The 22,282-nt window shown below is 31.4% G+C and overlaps 1 protein-coding gene across 3 annotated transcripts in view; it reads left to right on the top strand.

The window, feature by feature from the left end:
* The window catches only part of CSMD3 (CUB and Sushi multiple domains 3), a 1,218,611-nt gene that overhangs the window by 470,302 nt on the left and 726,027 nt on the right, over nucleotides 1-22,282 (top strand). For 2 of the 3 annotated variants that reach the window (XM_055287087.2, XM_055287086.2), the window contains 2 exons: nucleotides 4,165-4,242; nucleotides 10,913-11,000. In XM_055287087.2, coding sequence (XP_055143062.1) covers nucleotides 4,165-4,242; nucleotides 10,913-11,000 — 166 coding nt within the window. The remainder of the gene's footprint in view (nucleotides 1-4,164; nucleotides 4,243-10,912; nucleotides 11,001-22,282) is intronic. The other variant, XM_055287089.2, reaches the window with a different exon arrangement.

Here is a 22,282-nt window from a genome sequence, read left to right as displayed (position 1 = left end):
ACTACACCTATTTAATATGATCGATTTCCTAACATTAAAGGCCAGTACCAACACTAAATATAGTACTTCCCAATCTATTTTATCCCACCAATACCACATGTTCTCAAGTTACACTTACAAGGTTTTTGTAACATAAAACATAAAGACAAATGCCTGTTACACCAACAAAGTTGATATTAGAAACAAAATCAATCTATGATTTATATGCGTGAATATATGGTTAATTTTTATAGTAGGCATTTTAATTTAAATCATTTCAAATAATGACTTTAGCTGATTAACATGAAAATTAGATGAGGTTTAAGTAAGAGTCAATCAATATTTTTTTTTGTAAGTTTTTAAATGCAATTTTGAATTTATATTGATCTTGAAGCCAACAAACAACCTGGAAGATGCCACAGTGATAATCCACTACATGGCTTAAAACTACTCTAATATAGGTTACAAAACAAAGTGGTTTTGCTAGCGTCCAGGGCTTACAACTAAATAAAGAGGGATTTGATTGCTGGTCTAATATTCTTCCCTGCCAGGCCTTTCTGGTATTATAAAATATTTCTATTACACTAAACAAAAAAATAGTCAAACTGAAAATGTAATGAAAAATTTTGAAAATGATTAAAAATTGTTTACCATATGAAAGAAAAGAAAGAAAACGAATCATGTGCATATGCCTATGAATCTTGCATTTAATGCTTTCTAAAATTATTAGAGCATACGTAGTTTTTCTGTATTTCATCTTGAGATTTACAAATGAAAATGCTTCATCTTGGGCGTTCATTTTTTAAAATCACTTCCTCCCATCATAATTCATGATCAATAAAGGGAATTCTCTCAACAAAGTACCTTTAGTTAAAAGACTCAGAATTAACAATATTGTATATATTCATTCATACACTCATACAAATATGACATGCACTTTTGGAGGCCGAAGCGGGTGGATCATTTGAGGTCAAGAGTTCGAGACCAGCCTGGCCAACATGGTGAAACCCTGTCTCTACTAAAATACAAAAATTACCTGGGCGTGATGGTGCACGCTTGTAACCCTAGCTACTTGGGAGGCTGTAGCAGGAGAATCGCTTGATCCTGGGAGGCGGAGGTTGCAGTGAGCCGAGATCACGCCACTGCTCTCCAGCCTGGGCGACTGAGCGAGACTCCGTCTCAAAAAACACACAAACAGGGCCAGGAGCTGTGGCTCACACCGTTTCCCAGCACTTTGGGAGGCCAAGGCAGGCGGTTCACCTGACAGGAGTTTGAGACCAGCCTGGCCAACATGGCGAAACTCCGTCTCTACTGTAAGTACGAAAATTAGCCGCATGTGGCACACGCCTGCAGTCCCGGCTACTCGGCGGGCTGAGGCAGGAGAACTGCTTGAATCCGGGGGACGGAGGTTCCAGTGAGCCAAGATCGCGCCACTGCACTTCAGCCTGGGCGACCGAGCGATACTCATTCTCAAAACAATCAAACAAACAAACAAAAATAGGACATGAACAAAATATTTTTTCTGCCTTTGAGGAGCTTACCATACAGTGGAGGGAATTGCCACACATGACACACTGTCTAAACATTTTCCTTAACCTGTATAAAATACCGTAATTTATTTTAACATTAACTCTATAATAAATTTTACATGCTTATTACTGAAATACATCAGGCTAAAAAGTCAGGTTAATTTTCTAAGTTAAATATGGTCATTAGAAGCACTCATTACTTGATGACAACTCAAGATTTATGCCATGTATCTTTTATAAATAGTGAAATCTATATTTTTATGGCATATATTGTAATATTAAATACCTGATACATGATTTAGAATAGTCTTGTAATTAATACTTGCAATATTTGTCCTTTTAGTTTATTTATTAGGAGATATACATTATTATTTCTGTTAAAAATATAAACAGCTAAAGTATTTGTTTTCTGTTTAACGTATTTTAAAGATTTGTGAATTTAAATTTTATGTTATTAATTCACATTTTGTCATGTCCAAAAATGGATATTCTCCTGACCTTTCATCTTCTGCATCTGTATTACAATTATTATAGTTTTTATTTAAAAAATATAGATGTATCATTATTAAAGATTAATTGACATATAGATGCTTATAAAAGAGAAAACTAAGGTGCTTTTAGAAGCAGGAAAAACCTTACCCAACCAAATAATTAAATCAAGATACTTGTAAGTAGGCATGTTAATCTGTCCCCTTTTACACAAACTGCCACTGCCCACCAATATTAGTAACTTATTATTTACAACATTAAACTCTTTGATCCGTAGGATTTTATTCTTTTGCAATTTTCTCCTTTGGTCTGATAATCTTTTCATTTAGTTTTCTTTATTCTTTTTGAAATCCAGACTTGTGTTAAAATCACCATGAAATCTTCAGACCTATTTGTAATACTTATAAAGTCAAATCTTATAATGCAGAGAAAAGTAGACGTAGATTCCTACTTATAATTCATGTATCCAATGGAAAAATCTAGAATTATGCCAGAAAATACAAAATGCAAATTTTGTTGAAAAGTATTTTGAGACAGCAGAAAATTCACATGTGACAAAACTAAACTTAGAGCAGCTGAACACTTCAGAAGAATTAAACTTTAGGTTACCATGGGGGTGGGGCTGGGGGTAGAAGAGAATCACAACAAAAAGCATCACTTGGGAGGGATGTAGTCATTTTTTCACCATGAATAAGGATTCACAGTTAAAGAATCTTAGAACTATAAAGAGAGAGGCCATCTAGTGTTAGCTGCTTATTTAAGAGAAAAAAGCAGGTAAGAAGGCAGATTCTTGTCCAAAATCTCACAACTAATAATTACTAAGAATCAGCCTTATAAATCCTGCTCCAATGATAATTTTCCTCTTTTTTAAAATATATGCGGTGTGTATAGATAGTTCATATCTTATATTCACATAAACCATCAGGCCCTTTCTCTACTATCCTACTTTTCAAGTTATTAACAAGAAAAAAATTACCTTAAAATGTTTCATAAACCAATAAATATCCATAATTTGAACTAATTGCGTAGAATGACATTCAGAAATAGTGAAGTGGTAATTTTAAACCATCTAACAAAAAATCATTTTTACTTTTTTTAAAATTTATAGTGTGAAGAAAACCTAATTGCATAACATTTAAGGCTGTCATCCTTCATTATAAACCTGATAAAAAGTAATATGTAAAGATTTCCACACTGTAACTGAGCAAGTTATTTCTTGTTTATACTACGTTTTGTAAAAGAAAATAATTGAAGTAGGGAAGGGTGATGAGGAGTGATTGGTCAATGGAGACAAAATTATAGTAAGATAGAAGGATAAGAAGACATAAGTTCTAGCATTTGATAGCACAATAGGGCAACTATATTTAACAGTATCTTATATTTCAAAATAGCTAGAAGATTTGGAATGTTTTCAACACAAAGAAATAATAGATATTTGCAGTGATGAATATGCCAATTACTCAGATTTGATCATTACACATTGTATGCTTATATCAAAATATCCTATGTACCCTATAAATATGTACAACTACTATATCTAAAAATTGTAGTAAGATATTTTAGAAGGGCTCAAAATAACTGTAGTTCACTTTCATACATTTTGTGCAATGTGGACTAACAGTAGTCGTAGTGTCAAAAGCAATGATAATGAATGGAAATGATTGACAGAAATATTAAAATAAATTTTAAACTTTTCTAATTAAGTCATTTTCTTAAATGTGTCCTAACATTTCAAATAGGCTAAATTTTTAGGAAATTTATTTTAAAGAACAAACCTATTAAATCCTTCTCACTATTCTAGTACTCCAGCATTTTTACTTTGCTAGTTTAATTTATTCCATAAAAGTTGATGAATTCAAGTGGTTTATGATAAACTGCTAAGATTTCACTTTTATATAAAAATCTGGATAATTTAAAAACACACAGCTTAAAAAACTATGTATATGCAGGATTTTCCCTGTAGAATATTTAAAATCATTCTACACTGCTTAGTATTTTACTACTAAGTGATTATATTGCTTTAAAAAAATTCTTCTGGGTACTGTATCAGGCTTAAGAAAGTGGTTTCTTTATCTTGCATAATTCCATGCTAACAAAATTTATTAACTTGAATTTCATTTTAAAATTGTATTTCCTGATACATGTTTTTGTTTGTTTTCTTAACTAGTGAAAAAGGCCATAGATTTTAAATCTAGAGGATTTAAATTGTTTCCAGGGAAAGACAACAGCAACAAGTTTTCTATCTGTGAGTGTACTTCTTTTTTGTTACTTTCTCTAGTGCAAGAGTGAAGTTTGTGGTGTCTGTGTTGTTTGTATGTGTTTTACCAAAATATTTGTGTATTTACCAAATTAACTGCATTAATATCTGTATAACATGCATGATGATTATTCAATATTTTATATTTAAATGTGTATTGATTTAATGGATTAACATGGCAAACTCCCAGCCTCAGATTATTTTTGATAAAGTTTATTTTATATTTCAAGATGTAAAAATATTATTTTGATCTTAAGTCTTGAGGACACTCAAGTTTAGTTCTAGAAGATGAGGCAAAAATGAGTAAGATTTCTAAAATTGGTGGTTTCTTGTAGGAATTCTTGATTGACTATATCTTAATTTCAACATAAGTGCTTTTCTAAGAAAGATTACTTTTAAAATAGCAATTTTCATTTAAGAAAAAATAAAAGTCTTAATTTTAGTTAATTTACATAAACCTATGAAATCAAATATTTTGTAAAATAATTGATTGATTATTGGTATTCACTTTTTGAAAATCTTAAAAAATGGCCTGAAGTACACAATTTTACTTATAAAATTAGGGCTTTATATAACATCTGAAGTTCATCCCAAAATCTCAGATTAAGAATCACTGAATTAGAGCATTCATTTAAATTACCATAACCAAACACAAAATTTTTTTAGTAGAGCTATGTATTTTTGTAGTCAAAATTAATAGCAGTTGCTGGAAATTGTCAACAATACTGTTGCATATTAAAAACTTTGAAACAAGCCATTTATGACACAATACTTGACTTCCAAAATAACATTGCTAATATATGAGTAGTTATTTCAAATTTCATACATGTTGTTACTTTTATTCTTCAACAAGAGTATATTTTTTAACTTTATTTTTCTTCAGTTCCTCATGAAATAAGTTTATAATTATTTCTTTAACAAAAATCATGTATTATAGCTATATCAAAAAGGGCTTTACCTATATGTTTATTGACTTGTACATATAAACAGTAATTGACAAAAAATGAGCAGTTATGTCAATTATCAAGAAACAACCCTTGGAGTCTTATATCAAATATTTAATGGTGTCGTAATTTTCAAATGTGATTTTTACATTTTATTTGTTAGACTTGAGAATATTAATCCAAAACCAGAAGAGATATCACTAGGAAATCATTGATCCAGTTGGTTACCTGTTTAAAAAGCACTAAACAGCTAATTTCAAAGGGTTTGGTTGTGTAATTAATATTTCTTCATGTATTTTGGGGGCTAAAATCATTTTCAAGATTGATACTGTCAGTTTTTAAGGAAAATAAGCAATGATACAATATGACATATATAAATTATTCAACACACTTTTGAGAGAAAGGCGTATTTTCTATAATAAAAAAATACAAATTTAAAAAATTGCCAGGTGAGATGACTCTTACGTATCAAATTTCATCAAGTCATCATGAAATAAAAGTTAAATGCTAGCAAAATTAAATATTATGTTTACTACTTTTTTTCTAATATTTTGTGTGGCCAATATATTTATTTCTGAATTCTAAGTAGAATTACAGCATATTAGAAGGGCTTACCCTCTTCTCAATTTGTCTACACATATGTTATTTGACATGTTGCATGGTTCAAACTTCCAAATGTTCAGGGAAATTCAGGCTATTTGTACTAGGAGATCTAGGATTTATCAAGGCATTGTAAGATGTATGTAACTCTATATCCCTGTTGGTATATTGCGTTAGTGGAAATGTATATTATTTTCACTTTTCTTGTACATGGATTATGAAGGTGAACAAAAAGGGAATTTAGACATGGCTGTATATCTAGGAAAAAAAAATTCTTATAAAAATATCTTATTTAAGAAATATTTGCTTTAAAACAGGCAAAAAGTATAATATGAGGCAAAAATGTTAATTTGCTCCATAATTTTAAAATAAATTTTGCATTTATTCGTTGTATTTTCTATAAAAATATTTTTAAATACTCTTGCTTTTTCATTTTTTTGAAGATAAGTAATTCTCACTTCAACAAAAATATTTTTTGCAAATTTCCTATCATAAAATAGCAAGCCAACATTATTTTAAATTTCATTTTACTATAATTTGTTTCTAAACTATTTTATAACTCATTTCAAAAACATATTCTTTCGTGGTTGTTTGCAATAGAGTTATATTGTTTTAATTTGTATCATTATATATCTATTTCAAGTACACATGCAGATATTCAGCTCTTTAATATTATTTATTCAACCTAGGACAAAATAATTAAAAAGAAAGACAGTTTTTATCTGACATTCATCTTTCAAGTAAAAAAACATAATAAAGCTCATGTTCTTTGAAGAAACAACCAATTCTATGATAGGCACGGCCCAAAGTCAGTATAAGCATGGAGGACATCAAATTCCCAAACTGCCGAAGTATGTGTATTTGAAGGTCTCATAATGGCACCTTCAGATTTTAAATAAAAAATGAATTAACAAGAGATCCAGGAAGCCCCAATAGTGTTCATGGGCAGAGTTTAGTTGTTAAATGGCTGATTCACATTTTTTTTTTCAGCTTTCATACCTGAACTCTAAATTGCCCCTATCTACCTCATGTTCTTTTTCAAAAATTGATTTCTCCAAGAAAAGAAACTATAGATTTAAAAACAATTAAGTAAAAAGGTTTTATATTTTTAGAATGTTAAAATTAATGAACTAATAGTCTTTCCAAATTCTTTAGTAGGCTCCTCTAGAATATTATTGTGGAATTATGAGGAAACTGTGAGCCTGCCATAAATGATTGTGTTTTCTTTCTTATTCTTCAAATCCATACTTTTATTCATTCATATTATCCACTAATTCCACAATCCCTCCACTATGCTAGACTAAGAAGGTAAAAGAGTGAATAAAATATATTTTCAACCCTCAAGGATTCAATATTTTATTGGGAAGCTAAATTAGTTAAGAGGTAACTCTTTGTAGAATATGAAGTGTTTTAGTATAAAAAATAACAACACAATGTTGATATCAATGATGTTTGAGTTCAGAAAAAGATCCAAAGCACTTGATAAGTTGAAATAAAAATTTAAATTAATTTTTAAAAATCTGAGAAAAGTGACAATGTAAGCAACTGGAAGAGTAGTGTGGAGGAGAATTTTAGTCAGATTCCACTTATTTTTATCTTTAGGGTATATTATGTGCTATATAAAATCAGAGGCAATAAGAAAACATGCTTACTCACACTGTTCATGTAATTAAACTTTTAAAGAGCACTCATATTCTTAAAATGCTGCAAGTTGCTATGCAAATTAAAAGAAGTGATAAATCTGTCCAATTGCATCAATGGCATTGTGAAATGAAAGCAGATGATTGAATGAATACTAACTTCATTTAATTGTCTTGGCATCACTTAGCTATGGGCAATTCTGAAATATATAAATATCAAAAGAAATGAAGGATTGTACTTTTTTCTTAATTTAAAAAATTTTAAATATTTACGGTTAAAGAACATTAAATACACGTACCACGCAGAAGCTCTCTCATTATCCTTACATTTTAAATTGGAAAGTTTTTCCTCTTGCAGATGTCCAGAAACGGTGGTTTAAATGACACTTTCAAGCAGACAGAAATAACTTGACAATTAAAATAATAAGAACTGGGATTAATTAGGTGAAAGTGGTGAAATTATACACATGCTCTGCATTTTAAGGTAAAATGTTTGGAAAAGTGTTTTGAATTGTAGTTAATGACATAGTTTCTGCCTTGCCGAGCTTTCTGAGCAGCTATAGAGCTCCTGGTTAATAGCAGAATTTCTCAAATCAGACTGCCTGAGTTTAAATGTAGATTCCCATTAACTAGCAATATGACTTAGGACACATTTCTTAACCTCTCCGTGACTCAGTTTTCTCACCTGTAGGAGGTGTAAAATAAAAGTAGCTACTCCTGAGATGGTTGTGAGAACTAAATGGGGTAATACACATAAAGTATGTAGAATAGTTCTGGACCTGTAGTATTATGTAAGTGTTAACTATCATTTAAATTCATATAAAATATTTAACAAAATTTTATTTTGACACAAAATGACAGTGAAATGTAAGAAAAATGGGATTTTTCTTATTTTTATTTTCTAATAATGTATTCACAAACTGCTTGTCCATTACCATATAATCTGTGTTACATGTCATAATACAAAAAAGTAGTTAGGCTTAAGTAATGCCACCTCTTTTCCTCATTTCCACTCTACATTTAAAAAGTCACATTTTAATAAACATATACTACAATATTTCCAAAAGCCTTGTAAAGATTGGAAAGAGGATATTTTTTCATAGAAAATGTTCAGTTCTTTGACAACAAATATAAGGTGATATTGTCAATCAAACAACTAAGACATATTTATTGAAAATAAATAGGTATATTAAAATAATGTTTTTCTCTATTTTTATCAAGTATATAATCTTTTTCTATAGATAACTAAAGGTATGTGAAACTATTAATTTATACTATATTAAGATAATTTTAAATTAAATAAAAAATCATCCAAATGAAACACTCCAAGTTATTTAAAAAGATAGAATAACATGGAAAAAATGAGTGATTATCTTTTGGAAGAAGTGGGACTTAAGCTAAGTCTTGAATATTAGATAGGATTTTGATAGCTAAAGGGGAAGGAAAGGAAAACATGGAGACATGGAGAAAACACAAAAGTGTGGAGTCAGTATGTTCAGCAAATTACAGAACAGATTACAGACAATGGGACTTGGGTGATGGATGCATGTTGGTGGCTAGTGAGAAATAAAATTGATACAGTAGAAAATCTAGAATAATTGGAGATTTGAGCAGTAATAAAAACTGTGTTTTAGAAAGTTTATTCCTCCTCTGGTATTCAAGATGTATTGGAGGTGGATGAAATTGGAGTCATAAAAGCATCAAAGTGACTAGGTTGAATTTGAGTAGATAGATTAGACGACAATGGAAAGTTTGGTAATTGATAATCAAATAGGCCATTGAAAGATTGAGAAAGGAACTTCAAAAAGATTAGAAGTCATTCGCATATAGGTCATTCTGTCAAGGCATGAGGGAAATTCAAATACAGAGAGTTGTGAGCCAATGCCTTTGAATTTGTCCACTGTAGTAGAATCAGCAAAAGTAAGACTGGCCAAAAAACCCAGAAAGGTAAAGAGAGATTGTATAGCAAGTTAGAGAATAAAAAAACACAAATATCCTATGATTTGAATTAGTGAGCTGTAATACAGTTGGCAAGAAGGATATGGTTTGTAATACTAAGAAAATTATTTTTTTAGAATGATGGAAACACATGCAAAAGCCTGTTTAATTTAGAAAATGACAACTTTACCACAACTATAACTGTTGGGCAGTCATCTGATAGCTGTCTTCTTATCTGATGAATCAATTTGAATTAAATTATTATATTCAGCAGTCCAGTGGTTCTCAATTTTGACTTTACATTAGAATTACCTTGAGAGTTATTATTATTTTTAAAATGGCTCACACCTACAACCCCAACACTTCGGCACCTTGGATGGCCAAGGCGAGAGGATGGCTTGAGTCCAGGATTCCAAAGCTACAGTGAGCTATGATTGTGCTGCTGCACGCCAGCAAGGATGGCAAAGCAAGACCCTGTCTCTTTAAAATAAAAACCAAAAAACTCCCAAAAAACTGATGCCAGAGTCCTACCATAGATTTACTGCATTAGAATATCTAGAGGTAGAAGTAGTCATCTTTATTCTTTCAAGAAAGACCTACCTGTGTTTTCAGTTCACAGTGGAGGACAACAAGCATTGGATGGTTTAGATTTTTTTTCTCTCTGGAATCTCTACTTAAGCACTATTTTTTTCTAAAAAAGAGCAGGTAAATTGATAAAAAATAATAATAATCAAATTTATCCTCCAGTTCACTTTAAGATTGAATTTATTAAACAATATCACTCAGATATTTCAGTACTATCTGATTGAATAATAAAAATCTAACTTTGGGGTTTAGTTATCCAATGTGGTCACATTCACTGAAAAAATTAATACATCTTTGACTTTCTGCCTTGAAGAAACTGCTGAAAATGTGTAAAAAAGCTAAATAAATCATATTCATGGAAGTTGCTTGAAGGTAAAGCCATTGTTTTGGTTTACACCATTATGTAATAATAATTTAAAGGCATGCCTAGTAATTTGCACCACTGTTGTATTTTAATGCTGGCAGATCAAATTGCTTTATCATATACCAAATAAGAAGTGTTAGAACTTTGAACATTTTTCATACAGTCATATTTTTTATTACACCTTCAAAAATAATAAGGATCCAAATAAAACTATCATAACTGGTGGTTGACTTCTTCGTTGCCAATGATTAATGGAAACTCTGGACACTGATACCCTGAGAATGTGTTTCCAGAGATTTTCCAATTTGATGGAAACTAAAAACAAAAGTGATAAATACTAATGTGTTAACAGGCAGACTAGTACAAGTCATTGAATATGAACAGCAAATTTATTTTCTCATTAGTTCATAAAATGCTTTTGCCTTCTTTATTGTTTTATAAAATTATAGTTTAACAAATGCTTAAATGACAGTGATTATAGTGACAAAATACAAGAATACATTTTATGTATATTTTAAAATTATTATCATCGATTTTCTAATCACATATATTTTATTTCTTTTTTCTTTTTTTCCCTGCTGTTGCAGTAAATGAGGGAGGTATTAAAACAGCTTCCAATTTATGCCCAGATCCAGGAGAACCAGAAAATGGGAAGAGAATCGGATCAGATTTTAGGTAACATTTTAAAATATTGACTTCATTATTTATCTTGTCAAGGTTTATTTTAATTTAAATGTTTAAAATAGCTAATAATATAAAGATGAAGGCTTGGTGGCATCAAACTGCATTTTATCAATGTATTGTTATTAATAATATTTATTTCAAAGGGATTAGTTAAGTAATACATTAACTTTATTAGAACACTTTTTTAGTTTAAATGATTAATTTCTCAGCATTTTAAGTGAAAAATCATGGGATTTAGATTTTAAAGACATAACTTTGAGTTCCAGTTTTGCTACTTATTAGTTGTCTGATCTTGGGTAAGTTGCTCTATTCTGTTTGCCTGAGTTTCTTCTTCTGCAACATGTAAACCACATTTACCACATATAATGGTGAGTTTCAAATGAGGCAATGCCTGTAAAACCTTCTAGCAAATGTTCTATAAACATCTTATTTGTATTGTATAATTATAACTTGAGTAGAAGTTTTATATCCATCATAAATTAGTATTAATTTTATCAATGTAAAATTAACAACCTAGAGAATTTACGTAGTATACTGTGGCAGCCATTAATTTACATAACTATCAAATGATGATTTTTAATAAACTTGAATTTTTCTTAGTTCTCTATAATATTTTACAAATAAAAGATTACAAAAAGCCTATCAAAATATTAAATAATAATCACAAAAACTCACAAATACTTATTTTTACAGAGTGTCCATGGTGAATTTTATTTTTCAATTATTGATGATGATGTTTATAGTTACAGATACCACATATTTTTTACTTTTACTTATTCATATTATTTGTATAAAGCATAAATGATACTCTAAAGAATATCCCTATGAAGAAAAAAATAGTTCTTAGAATATAGACCTATAATAAATTTCCCCCATGGATCTTTCAGAATGACTTAGAGTTACATTTTGCTATACTTGGAGTGGAAAACAATAATACAATTTCCACACAAACACAATTGTAATTTTCTAAAATGTTTACATAACTTTAACCACTCTCGAAACTTAATACAGATAATAATATTTGAAGAAACACACTAAAGAGAAATTCAAAAGATTCGGGGACTGGTCAGACTTTGACCTATTATACTAATTTTATTAAAATCAACTAAATCTTTCAGCCTTAATGACTAATGATTATATCTTAGAAACCACAAAGTGATAAGCAATTAAATAATTATTTTTTTCAAGTATTTTTTATTTCTTATAAAATCTTATAAGCACTTACTATTTTATCCCTATATTTTAAATGAGAAAACTGAAGTTTGTTTACCTAGCTAATAATTTGATGGAACTGGGATTTGAACTCTTGACTTGCAGACTCCAAAACCTGACGTTTTGATCACTGTATTATAATCTATTACGCTTTAAAGTCAAACAAATTTCATTCAAATTATGTCCCTGAAATAAATTATGTTGTCTTCTGCAAGAGTTTCCTCAGTTCTAAAATTGAGAATAATAATGTATATCTTATTGGGTTGAGGAGAAGATCACATGAGATAACTTATGCCTCATAGTAACCATAGAGCTTTTGACAAAATAAGTTCTCTATTAATACAAACTGCTATTACAAAATAACATGTACAATATTACTGATGACAATATTTACTTGGTCCAATGATTTGCAAATTAGATTAATGATTTATTGGAAATCAACTTAAAAATAATATAATGTGAGAGTAATATAATGAGCAAAATTACCTTCAAGTGCAGTAGATTTCAAGCCATTCAGATGTAATCACAAATTTAGAAAACTACTCAGAAGTCAAAAAGAAAATAATAAGATTCTATGACAGAGAATAAAGATGTCTCAAGGTGGATACCTACATAATTTAAGAAGGTCCTACTCCCATGGATATTGGAAGAATTATATGTGTCCCAACGGCAGGGAAGGAATAGCCTGAAAAGAAAGTGCTTGATGACCTGTTCCAGAAAATAGAGTTCAGTGAAACTCAATTACAGAGCGTAAATAGGAGAAAATAATAAAATGAAGTAGAGGAAATAAGGAGAAACCAAATATCTGTGGCAGAGAAAGTAAATTGGCAGCCGTTCAGCCTAATATGGACTGAAGATATGTTTTGCTTTAAATACATAGTGTTTTTTTTTAAATGGAGACAACATTTAAAACTCAGAAAATTATACACACACACACACATACATATTTCTGTATTCTCTTATTATATTTGGCAACTTAAACCTACACACTTTTAGGGTAACATCTGCTTAGAACCAGTTAACAACTTCTCTCTCTAGGCTGGGCAGAGTCTCCCTGGCTCACCATGTGTACCCATAGGCTACTTTACACATTTAGCTCACCTGCCTATGATGGGAAGTTGTAAAGATTTGTAAGTGACCTGATCCAATTTATATATTCAGTAGATCAGGCTTTCTATTTTAGCTCAGTGATTGAAGAAAACCTAAATTTTAGTTAGGTTTCTTCAGTAGTCTGGGTGAAAGACAGTGGAGATTTGGACTATGGTGTTGGCAGGGAACGAGACAGATTCAAGATATCTTTTGAAGATAAAAGCTTTACTATCCCATGAAAATTTGATGTGGAGAGTAACAAAAAGGAAAGAATTAAGGATGAGGCTCAATTTTCAAGGCTTGAACAACATGAGCATGGAGTGAATTATAATGTTTAATAAAGTGTGAACATCCAGAGATTCCTGGAGAAAAATTGAGAGTTCAGTTTTGAAGTTGTACATTTTAGAAGATTTAGAGATTTCTAGACAGATATGTTAAGTGATTAGTTGAACATAATTGAAATTCAGAGATATCGGGGAACCATAGGCATATATACATATTATAAAAATGTTAAACATAATTTTCTTTAAAAAATTATGTGTAGATAACATCATTTAAAATAAGTAGAAAGACAAGAGAACTTGTGATGTCATCTCAAATATCTATTTGACGAACTGATAGAATACAAGGAGCTGCCAAATCCTGCTCATGAGAGACCAGAGGACTATGACAATACCTAAAAGGGTAACTGAAGCAAAAGAAGAAGTCCTTTAAAGGGCAAGCAGGGACTGTTGAAAAATTGAGCATGGAGGACAGAAGACTGTCTTTTGAATTTGACAACATGAAGGTTGTTGACAAGTGATTTCAGTGGAATGACAGACGTTGAAAACCAACTTAAATATGCTGAAGAGTGAATAAAGAAAGTTCAGATAGTTTACAGCTTGGTGACATCAAGTTATATAAACTAGGGAAATAATGAGGCACTTATGTAGTCATTAGGAAATCAAGAGAGAGTTTCTTTTTAGAGATTCAAGAGACCAAAGCATGTTTATTGGTTAATACAAATAATTCTATAGAGAGAAATCTATTGGTGGCATTGCAAAGAAAGGGTAGAGGTAAGGAAACATAATTTTGTAGGAGAAAATAAATGGGATCCCAAGGGCAGGTAGTGGGGAATTATTTTCAATCTAATAGAAAGGAAGATAGAGAAGTGGAGAAGAGATGCTGCTGGGCCTACGTATTTTGTGATTGGAAGGTGAGAAAGCTCATGTTTAATACTTTTACATTAGTAACGCCACATCTAGGAAGACCATCAAATGAAAATGTGTGTATAAGGAGATGAGGATGGATGGGAGAGAAAGTTTAAGACTGAGAGAAAATGAAAAATAGTTTTTTACCAAGAGTGGGAGAGCAAGCTTGATGTAGAAATGTTGCCTTGCTAAGTAAGTTTGAGTGCCCTTCTGAGATTGATGATAATGAATCTGCTTGGTTTTATAATTTATACCTAGCATTACTGAGCTTCCTAGGTACAAACATAAAAAGGATTGTGCAAAAGTATGATAAAGCTCAGCGCATTCGGGAACTTGCTAGTAATTCTTTCAGGCATACAGATTAGAAATATGGATCGGGAGCAAAGAAATCTTCAAGTAGAGATATAAATTGGGGGACTTTTAAAAGGAGAGTGGATCAGTTTCAGGTCAAGGTCGGTTTCAGAGGCAGAAGTTGAAGTATTTGTAGACTCATCTGTTTCAAAGGGGGAAAAAGAACTTTGTATGTATTTCAAAAATGTAATACAAAAATTATTATCATATAAGATGTGGAAATCACCCAGAAGAATAAAAAATGGAAAGGTTGTAAAGGAATAAAAATCACAGACAAAAGATAAATCAATTTGTTATGGAGTAATGTACTTTTAGTCAGGACTTAAATTAACAGTTATGTCTTTTCTTGGGCCCTTTTCATCTCAAAGGAACATTAGATTGTGATTACTCAGTGAATTACTGCCTCCAACTATGAAAGTCACACTGGTTTTTGGATAGAATTACCAGTCTCTGCCCCTGAAAATTCAAAAGAACTCATGGCATGTTCTCCTGGTGCCCCTATCCAAGTGAAAATTCAGTTCTTTCATAAAACACCAAAAGTATAATCGATAAAAAATTGATGTCATACTTCATTAAAATTAAATCATCTGCTCTATAAAAAGCACTGTGAAGACAAAGAAAGAACATTCCACAGATTGGAAAAAAATATTTGCAAATTACATGTCTAATAAAAATACATTCTGTATATTAAATATGGAAAAATTGCTTACAATTTAACAATAAGAAAACAACTTAATTACACAATAGGCAAAACATCAAAACAGAATTGTCACCAAAGAAGATATATGAGACAGCAAATAGACATATAAACAAAGCTCATTATCATATGCAATTAGGGAACTTCAGATTAATATAACAACCGGATATGATTACATAGCTATTAAAATAGCTAAAGTCTAAAGCTCTGACAACACAATACGCTGCTGAGAAAGTGAAACAACAGGAATGTTCGTGTACTGCTGGTGGGAATGCAAAATAATAAAGCCACTTTGGAAGACATTCTGACAGTTTTTTGATTTAATTTATTATTTTCAAACTTTTAGTTTCAGGGGTATACATACAGGTTGTTACATAGGTAAATTGTATGTCACAGGGATTTAAAAGGTGTACAGATTATTTTTTGTCACCCAGGTAATATGCATAATGCCCAATAAGTAGTTTTTTGATCCTCACCCTCCTCTCACCCTCCAACCTCAAGTAGGCCCCAGTGACTGTTGTTCCCTTCTTTATGTCCATGTGTACTCAATGCTTAGTTCCTACTCGTAAGTGAGAACACTTGGTATTTGGTTTTCTATTCCTGTGTTAGTTTGCTTAGGACCATCGCCTCCAGCTTCGTACATATTGCTGCAAAGGACATGAACTCATTTTTTATGGCTGCACAGTATTTCACAGTATATATGTACCATATTTTCTTTATCCAGTCTATCACTAATGATCATTTTGGTTGATTCCATGTCTTTGCTATTGTGAATAGTTGTGCAGTGAACATACTTGTGCATGTGCCTTTATGGTAGAACAATGTATTTTCCTTTGGGTATATACCCAATAATGGTATTACTGGGTTGAATGGTAGTTCTAAGTTCTTTGAGAAATTACAAAACTGCTTTTCACAGTGGCTGAACTAATTTACACTCACGCCAGCCATTGACAGTTTTTTTTTTTTTTTTAAACTAAACATGGGTTTACCAACAATTACGCTCCTAGGTAAAATTTCAACTGTAAGACATTCTGGAAAAGACAAAACTACAGAGACAGTAAAAAAAAAATGACTGGTTGTCAAGAGTTCAGGGGGATGAAGTGAGGGATGAAGAGAGGGTGCACATGGGACATATAAGGGCAGTGAATCTATTCTGTCTGATACTGTAATAGTGAATAATGACACTATGTGTTTGTCAAAACCCATAGAACACAAAGAGTGAACCCTAATGTAATCTGTGAACTTTAATTAATAAAATATTTTAATGTTGATTCATTCATTGCAAAAAAATGTACCATGCTAATAAAAAATACTAATAATGGGAGAAACTATATTATGTTGGGGAAAGAGGGGTAGTGTTTGGGAAACCTCTGTACTCTCTGTGATTATTTTACAAACCTGAAAATTCTCTAGAAAATAAATTCTATTAAAATTGAAAATAAAGACATACACATGATTTCATATTATATTTGAACTAAGTGATATATATGCACATATACACATGTTATTTTAATATGTTACTAAAATCTTTCTGTAGTATGTTTGTTACAACCTCAGATATTTACTGTTTCATGATTTTCCTAGCATTGCAGTAATCTCTTTGAATGAAAACTTGAGGAATAAAGGAGATATTTCAATTATGAAGAGATGTAGAAGAGATAAGAATAGTTCTCTCACCTGCATTTCCATGGATATTGTCTTAGTTAATCGTTTATTTACACATTTTTGGAAAATTGTGATGTCAGTTTTACAAGCTGCCGATTTTTCTCCTTCTCATCCACAGTTTCCATCCATAACATCTACAATAATGTGTTTTTCCAACTTCAACACCAGCAGAGCTTTCCTTTCACCTATTTATACAAAAAGTACTCAGTGTTGGCATTCAAAATGCTTCAAAATATTCCCAATCTTCTGTTCATATTTTGTGTGGTGACAAATTGTCCCACATAGTTGGCTTCAAATGTGTCTGATTTTCTGTGACTACTTAGTTCTGTTGTTTCTTCCTCCTAGAATGTTATATCTTAGTATTTTTGCCTGTGTTATCTTACATATTCTTCAAGTGCTCACTCAAAATCCTCTTTTATAAAGCTTTTCTTATTTTTCCAATCAGTTACTATCTGGTTCTTAACTTCTTAGCTCATGTTTTCCTTCATTATAGTACCTGTTTTTTTTTCTTGTCTCTTAGAAACTTTTCTGAGTATAGGAACCTTGTAATCAGATATGAGTATTCATGTTTCTGTACGTGTGACAAAGAGAGCTCAATAAATGTAATTAATCAAATTGATTAAAACAGCAAAACTGCAGTTTGGCATTTTCCATTAATTTTCTAATAACATGACTGTAGCAAGACCTCAAATTCATCATATTAGTAAATGGCTTATAGATAGCAATTGATGAAACATAAATAGTCTTGTTTGCACGTAATCAATATTTTTATAATCACTGAGGAAATCTATGAGAAAATCCTTGGAGAAGTAAGGTATCTTACTTGTTATATTTTGGTTACCATTTGTGCTCTACTCTCCTAGGTGATAGTCCCAGCAGCTGTGTTTTGAAATCTTAAAAGCTTTGTTTCTAATTTGAAATACCTATAGAATATAACAAGTTTTTAAAGGGAGAAATGCTGCCAAAGAGATATAAAGCTGGCAGCATTTTCTATGCTGAAAAATAAATTAAAAATTTAAATGCCCTTAAAATTATAACCAACTTTTTGGGAAAGCTCAGCTTGTGGGATCCTTATATTCATAGACTTTCTTTCTGTGGGAAAGGACTTAATTGATGCCTTTTCTGACTGAACAGGAAGATATAGAGAAAATGAGAATTTTGAAGATTTTAATAGAGATATTGAAATCTCTTATGTCACACTAGATGTGAACATAAATCTGGGCTTCTCTTGAGAGCAAATAACAATTTGGACTCCAAGTTTTGGATTTGTATCTGGATTATTAAAATGCTGGTGTATTTCAGCAGTGAAACAGCAGGGAACATGCTACTCATTTGGTACTATTAAAACACTACTGTACAATGTATATTCAGGAAAAGTTTATTATCATAATGTAAATCAACCATACTTTTGAATATAAAGTCATTTTCACTCATTCTTCTAACATGAACTTTCTAAATATGCTAGTACATTAGTTATAAATCTTATTTTGGTAATTACAAAGAGACCATTAGTATATAGAAGCTTCCAAAAGTGTTCTGTCTCTCCCCACTTCACAAGTAAACTTTCCTAAAGAATGGCCTACATCTGTGGCAGTTCTTTCCTTACCATACTGCTATAAGTATTTGTAATTATTATAAGCTCTCTTGAATGTAATGACTAAGAAATAGCTTGGTTTCCTTGAGTGTAGCCATTGACTACCCATTTTTCACTCTTTTATTGAATCTACTTTATCTTCTCCCTTCCTAAAAATAAAAATTTTTCACAGTTACAACTTCAAAACTCACTCTTTCTTCAAGAATCTGATCTCCTCTGAAGGGTTTGTAATCATGACTTTCCATGTTTCCCTCAGGTCTTTATCATTTTTATTCTTCTGAGAGTTGAATATTTATTTTCAACTTTTTATAACAATTGACTTAGTATTTTTTTACAAAACAAGTATGTCATTGCATCTGTAAAAGCATGGGATTTGGAATCAGATGAACTTAATTTTAAGTTCTATTGCTCTTTTTACTTGACTTGGGGAAGTTATTTATTCTACACAAAGTTGTCTTTCCTTTTCAATAAAAATGGAAAGGGTAGCACCAAACTGAAATGCCACAGTGAAGGACTAGATTATCTCAGACTCATGAACCTGCCTAGTGAAGTACCCACAACAAAGAGGGGCTTATAAATGCTAGGTTACCTGTCTTTGCTTTCTCTTTGTTATTTTCCTGTCGTTTTCCCAATGAATGAAGATTTAAAAGTCTTCACTGTTTTCCAACATCCATTCCAACACTGATGCCACTTCTATCTCATTCATTAGTAATCTTCAGTTCCCTCTCTTTTACTTTACTCACTTAAAACTTCCCAACTGCACAAAAGCAATTATCTTCTATTTATTCTGTTACAAGAAGTATTACACTTGGCTTTCAGGAAAGGATCCCTCACTTTTGAATATTGCAATAATACTCCTTGATCAAAAACTTGTTTTTTCCCATACCTATTGAATTAAGAGGTGATATAATATCAGTTATCATATACATATGTATATCATATTTTAACTCAAAAGCACTTTCACACAATTTTTTTTAAATGTATTAACACACTGTAGGTTTCAATATTTCTATTTTACTAATGAGTAAACTCACATACCAGAAGTTCCTATACTTAGCAGTAACAAAATACTCCCTTGTACCCAGGGAGTATGGCTTGCAATTTGATCCTTTTTCCCCCTTGCTTATATATTTACATTCTAGCATTTAATTTCTTCCTCAATGTAGTGGAAACCTAACTTTCTGGCATTATCTTTCCACTTTTGTCATATTTCATTACAGAATGCCACACTTGCCTCTTACCGAAAAATATTTCATTTCAGTCATGTGGTGTGTATTTTAATAAATCAATGTAAAAGTAAAAACTACCATTTCCTCTAACTTACTAGTTGCTTAATACAAATTGTCCTTCCAAATGCCTCCACCCTTAATCAGCTGTGTAATATTGCACATGCTACTCTTGCTTCCTAAAATAAGATTCTGCAAATCTTTACCTATAAGAAACCTATCCTTCAAATGAATTTCCTTCATCTGCCTTGGTTCCTTATAACTTTTATCAATGCTCTCTTGGCTCTGTTAAAGTCAAAATAAAAATGTAGAGACAAATCTCTAAATGTAAGATTTTATTTGAGAAGAAAGAATCACAATTCGAGGTATACAGTCAGACCAGGTGGTCTTTGGTATGCTGGAAGAATAAAGAGAAAGTTGCAGGTTTCATTAAAGGAGAAATGTTACATATTGTTCTTTGAGAAAGTTCATGGGCATTAATAAAGTTCTAGGGAGCTGGCAGGCTCCCATTGGTGAGTGATGGTGGTTGGCAAAATTCGTCCTTATGTTGCAGCAACTTATTTCAGCATTTATAGATAAAACTGGTCTCAGGTTACAACAGGCAGTTTCAGCAGCCTGACTTGCAGAGAATTACACTTCTAGAGCAATATTATATATTCTGAGTGCTTTTCCCCCCTGGCTTCTCGACTGTTTTAGTTGGGTATGGCAAGAATGAACCAATTCATACGATCAACTTTCACAACTCATTTGACTTGAATAAAATTCACTTGTGTGCTTCTTTTATCTTTCTGCTCAGTATTTATTCTATTTTTGAATGCTGATACTATCTTTTTTAAATCATCAATCTCCAAAAAATGTTTAGATGCTTAAGAATCACTTGCTGCATTGAATTTGAGTAAACTTGCACTGTCATCTTCTCCTTGTGTTATACAGACAATACAGAAACAGTAAGATAAGTAGTAATTGCATTGGTCTTTGCAATTACTACTTATTCTACTCTTCTCTGTATGAAAAGGTGTTTCTGGCCTCTTTGGGATGGCACCTTAAAAGACATATTACCTGCCGGGGGCAGTGACTCATGCCTGTAATCTTAGTACTGTGGGAGGCTGAGGCTGGCGGATCACCTGAGGTCAGGAGTTCAAGACCAGTCTGGCCAACATGGCGAATCCCTGTCTCTACTAAAAATACAAAAGTTAGCCAGGAATGGTGGTGGGCACCTGTAATCCCAACCACTTGGGAGGCTGAGGCAGGATAATCGCTTGAGCCCAGGAGGCGGGGGTAGCAGTGAGCCAAGATCGTGCCACTGCACTCCAAAATAGGTTACAGAGAGAGACTGTCCCAAAAAATAAAAGACATTATTACTTACGTCCAAAAACAAAGAGTAATAAAAGCATAACTGTTCTTTTGTTTCTTGTGACTCAAACTGCTCAGTACATTATTACAATATAAAAACTAGCTCTTACAAAAAAGAAATATATTTCAAGTTGTATAAATATATGGAAGAAAGAGTAGGACTAGATTTTTGAAATCTCCTCCAGCTATGTTATCTAAACTGATGGGACATTTAAAATATATGGACTATAAAAATACTCAAGTTGGGTAGGCAAACTTAAAAGAAAATAACATGAATAACAAAGCCTAATACCCTGTGCACACCTTATCACATTTTCCATACTCTAGATTGTCTACTTTACCCTTATGGTCTCCTCATTGCTGTAATTGCAATGTTAATGTGAAAAATAATAAAAATAAAAAGTAACAATTGAGGCCACAGGTAATTTAAATTGTGGTAATATTTTATTGAAGTAAAGTTTAAATGTACATATTTAGAAATATATCTATGTATTATATTTAGGAAATAATTTTGATCAATACAAATATTTATAGATAAGCCAATTATTTCTGGCTGGGTAGTGTGAGTATATTTTGGGAATAATTTTGATGAATTGAAGTATTTCTAGATAAACTGAGTATTTCTGCCTGAGTAGTGTTAGAATATTTTGGGTATACCAAGAGTAATTTCAGTTCTGTAAAAGTGAGATCATTGAATACATTTTATGCCACACATTTTTAATTACAAGGGTGTTTTTGAAAAAAAAGTTATAGTAAAAAGGAATACTAAAGCTTCCTTCTAGTGTCACGATTAAAGATAAAGAAAACCTATATGCAAATTCAAGAAGTCAAATTAGACCCTTCGTTGCAAAGTTTGAATTATTAGTCTATTTAATATTCTGTAAGTTTCCATAGGA

The sequence above is a fragment of the Symphalangus syndactylus genome, chromosome 7, assembly GCF_028878055.3.
Source record: "Symphalangus syndactylus isolate Jambi chromosome 7, NHGRI_mSymSyn1-v2.1_pri, whole genome shotgun sequence".
NCBI lineage: Eukaryota > Metazoa > Chordata > Mammalia > Primates > Hylobatidae > Symphalangus > Symphalangus syndactylus.
This window is presented reverse-complemented; position numbering and strand designations above follow the sequence as displayed.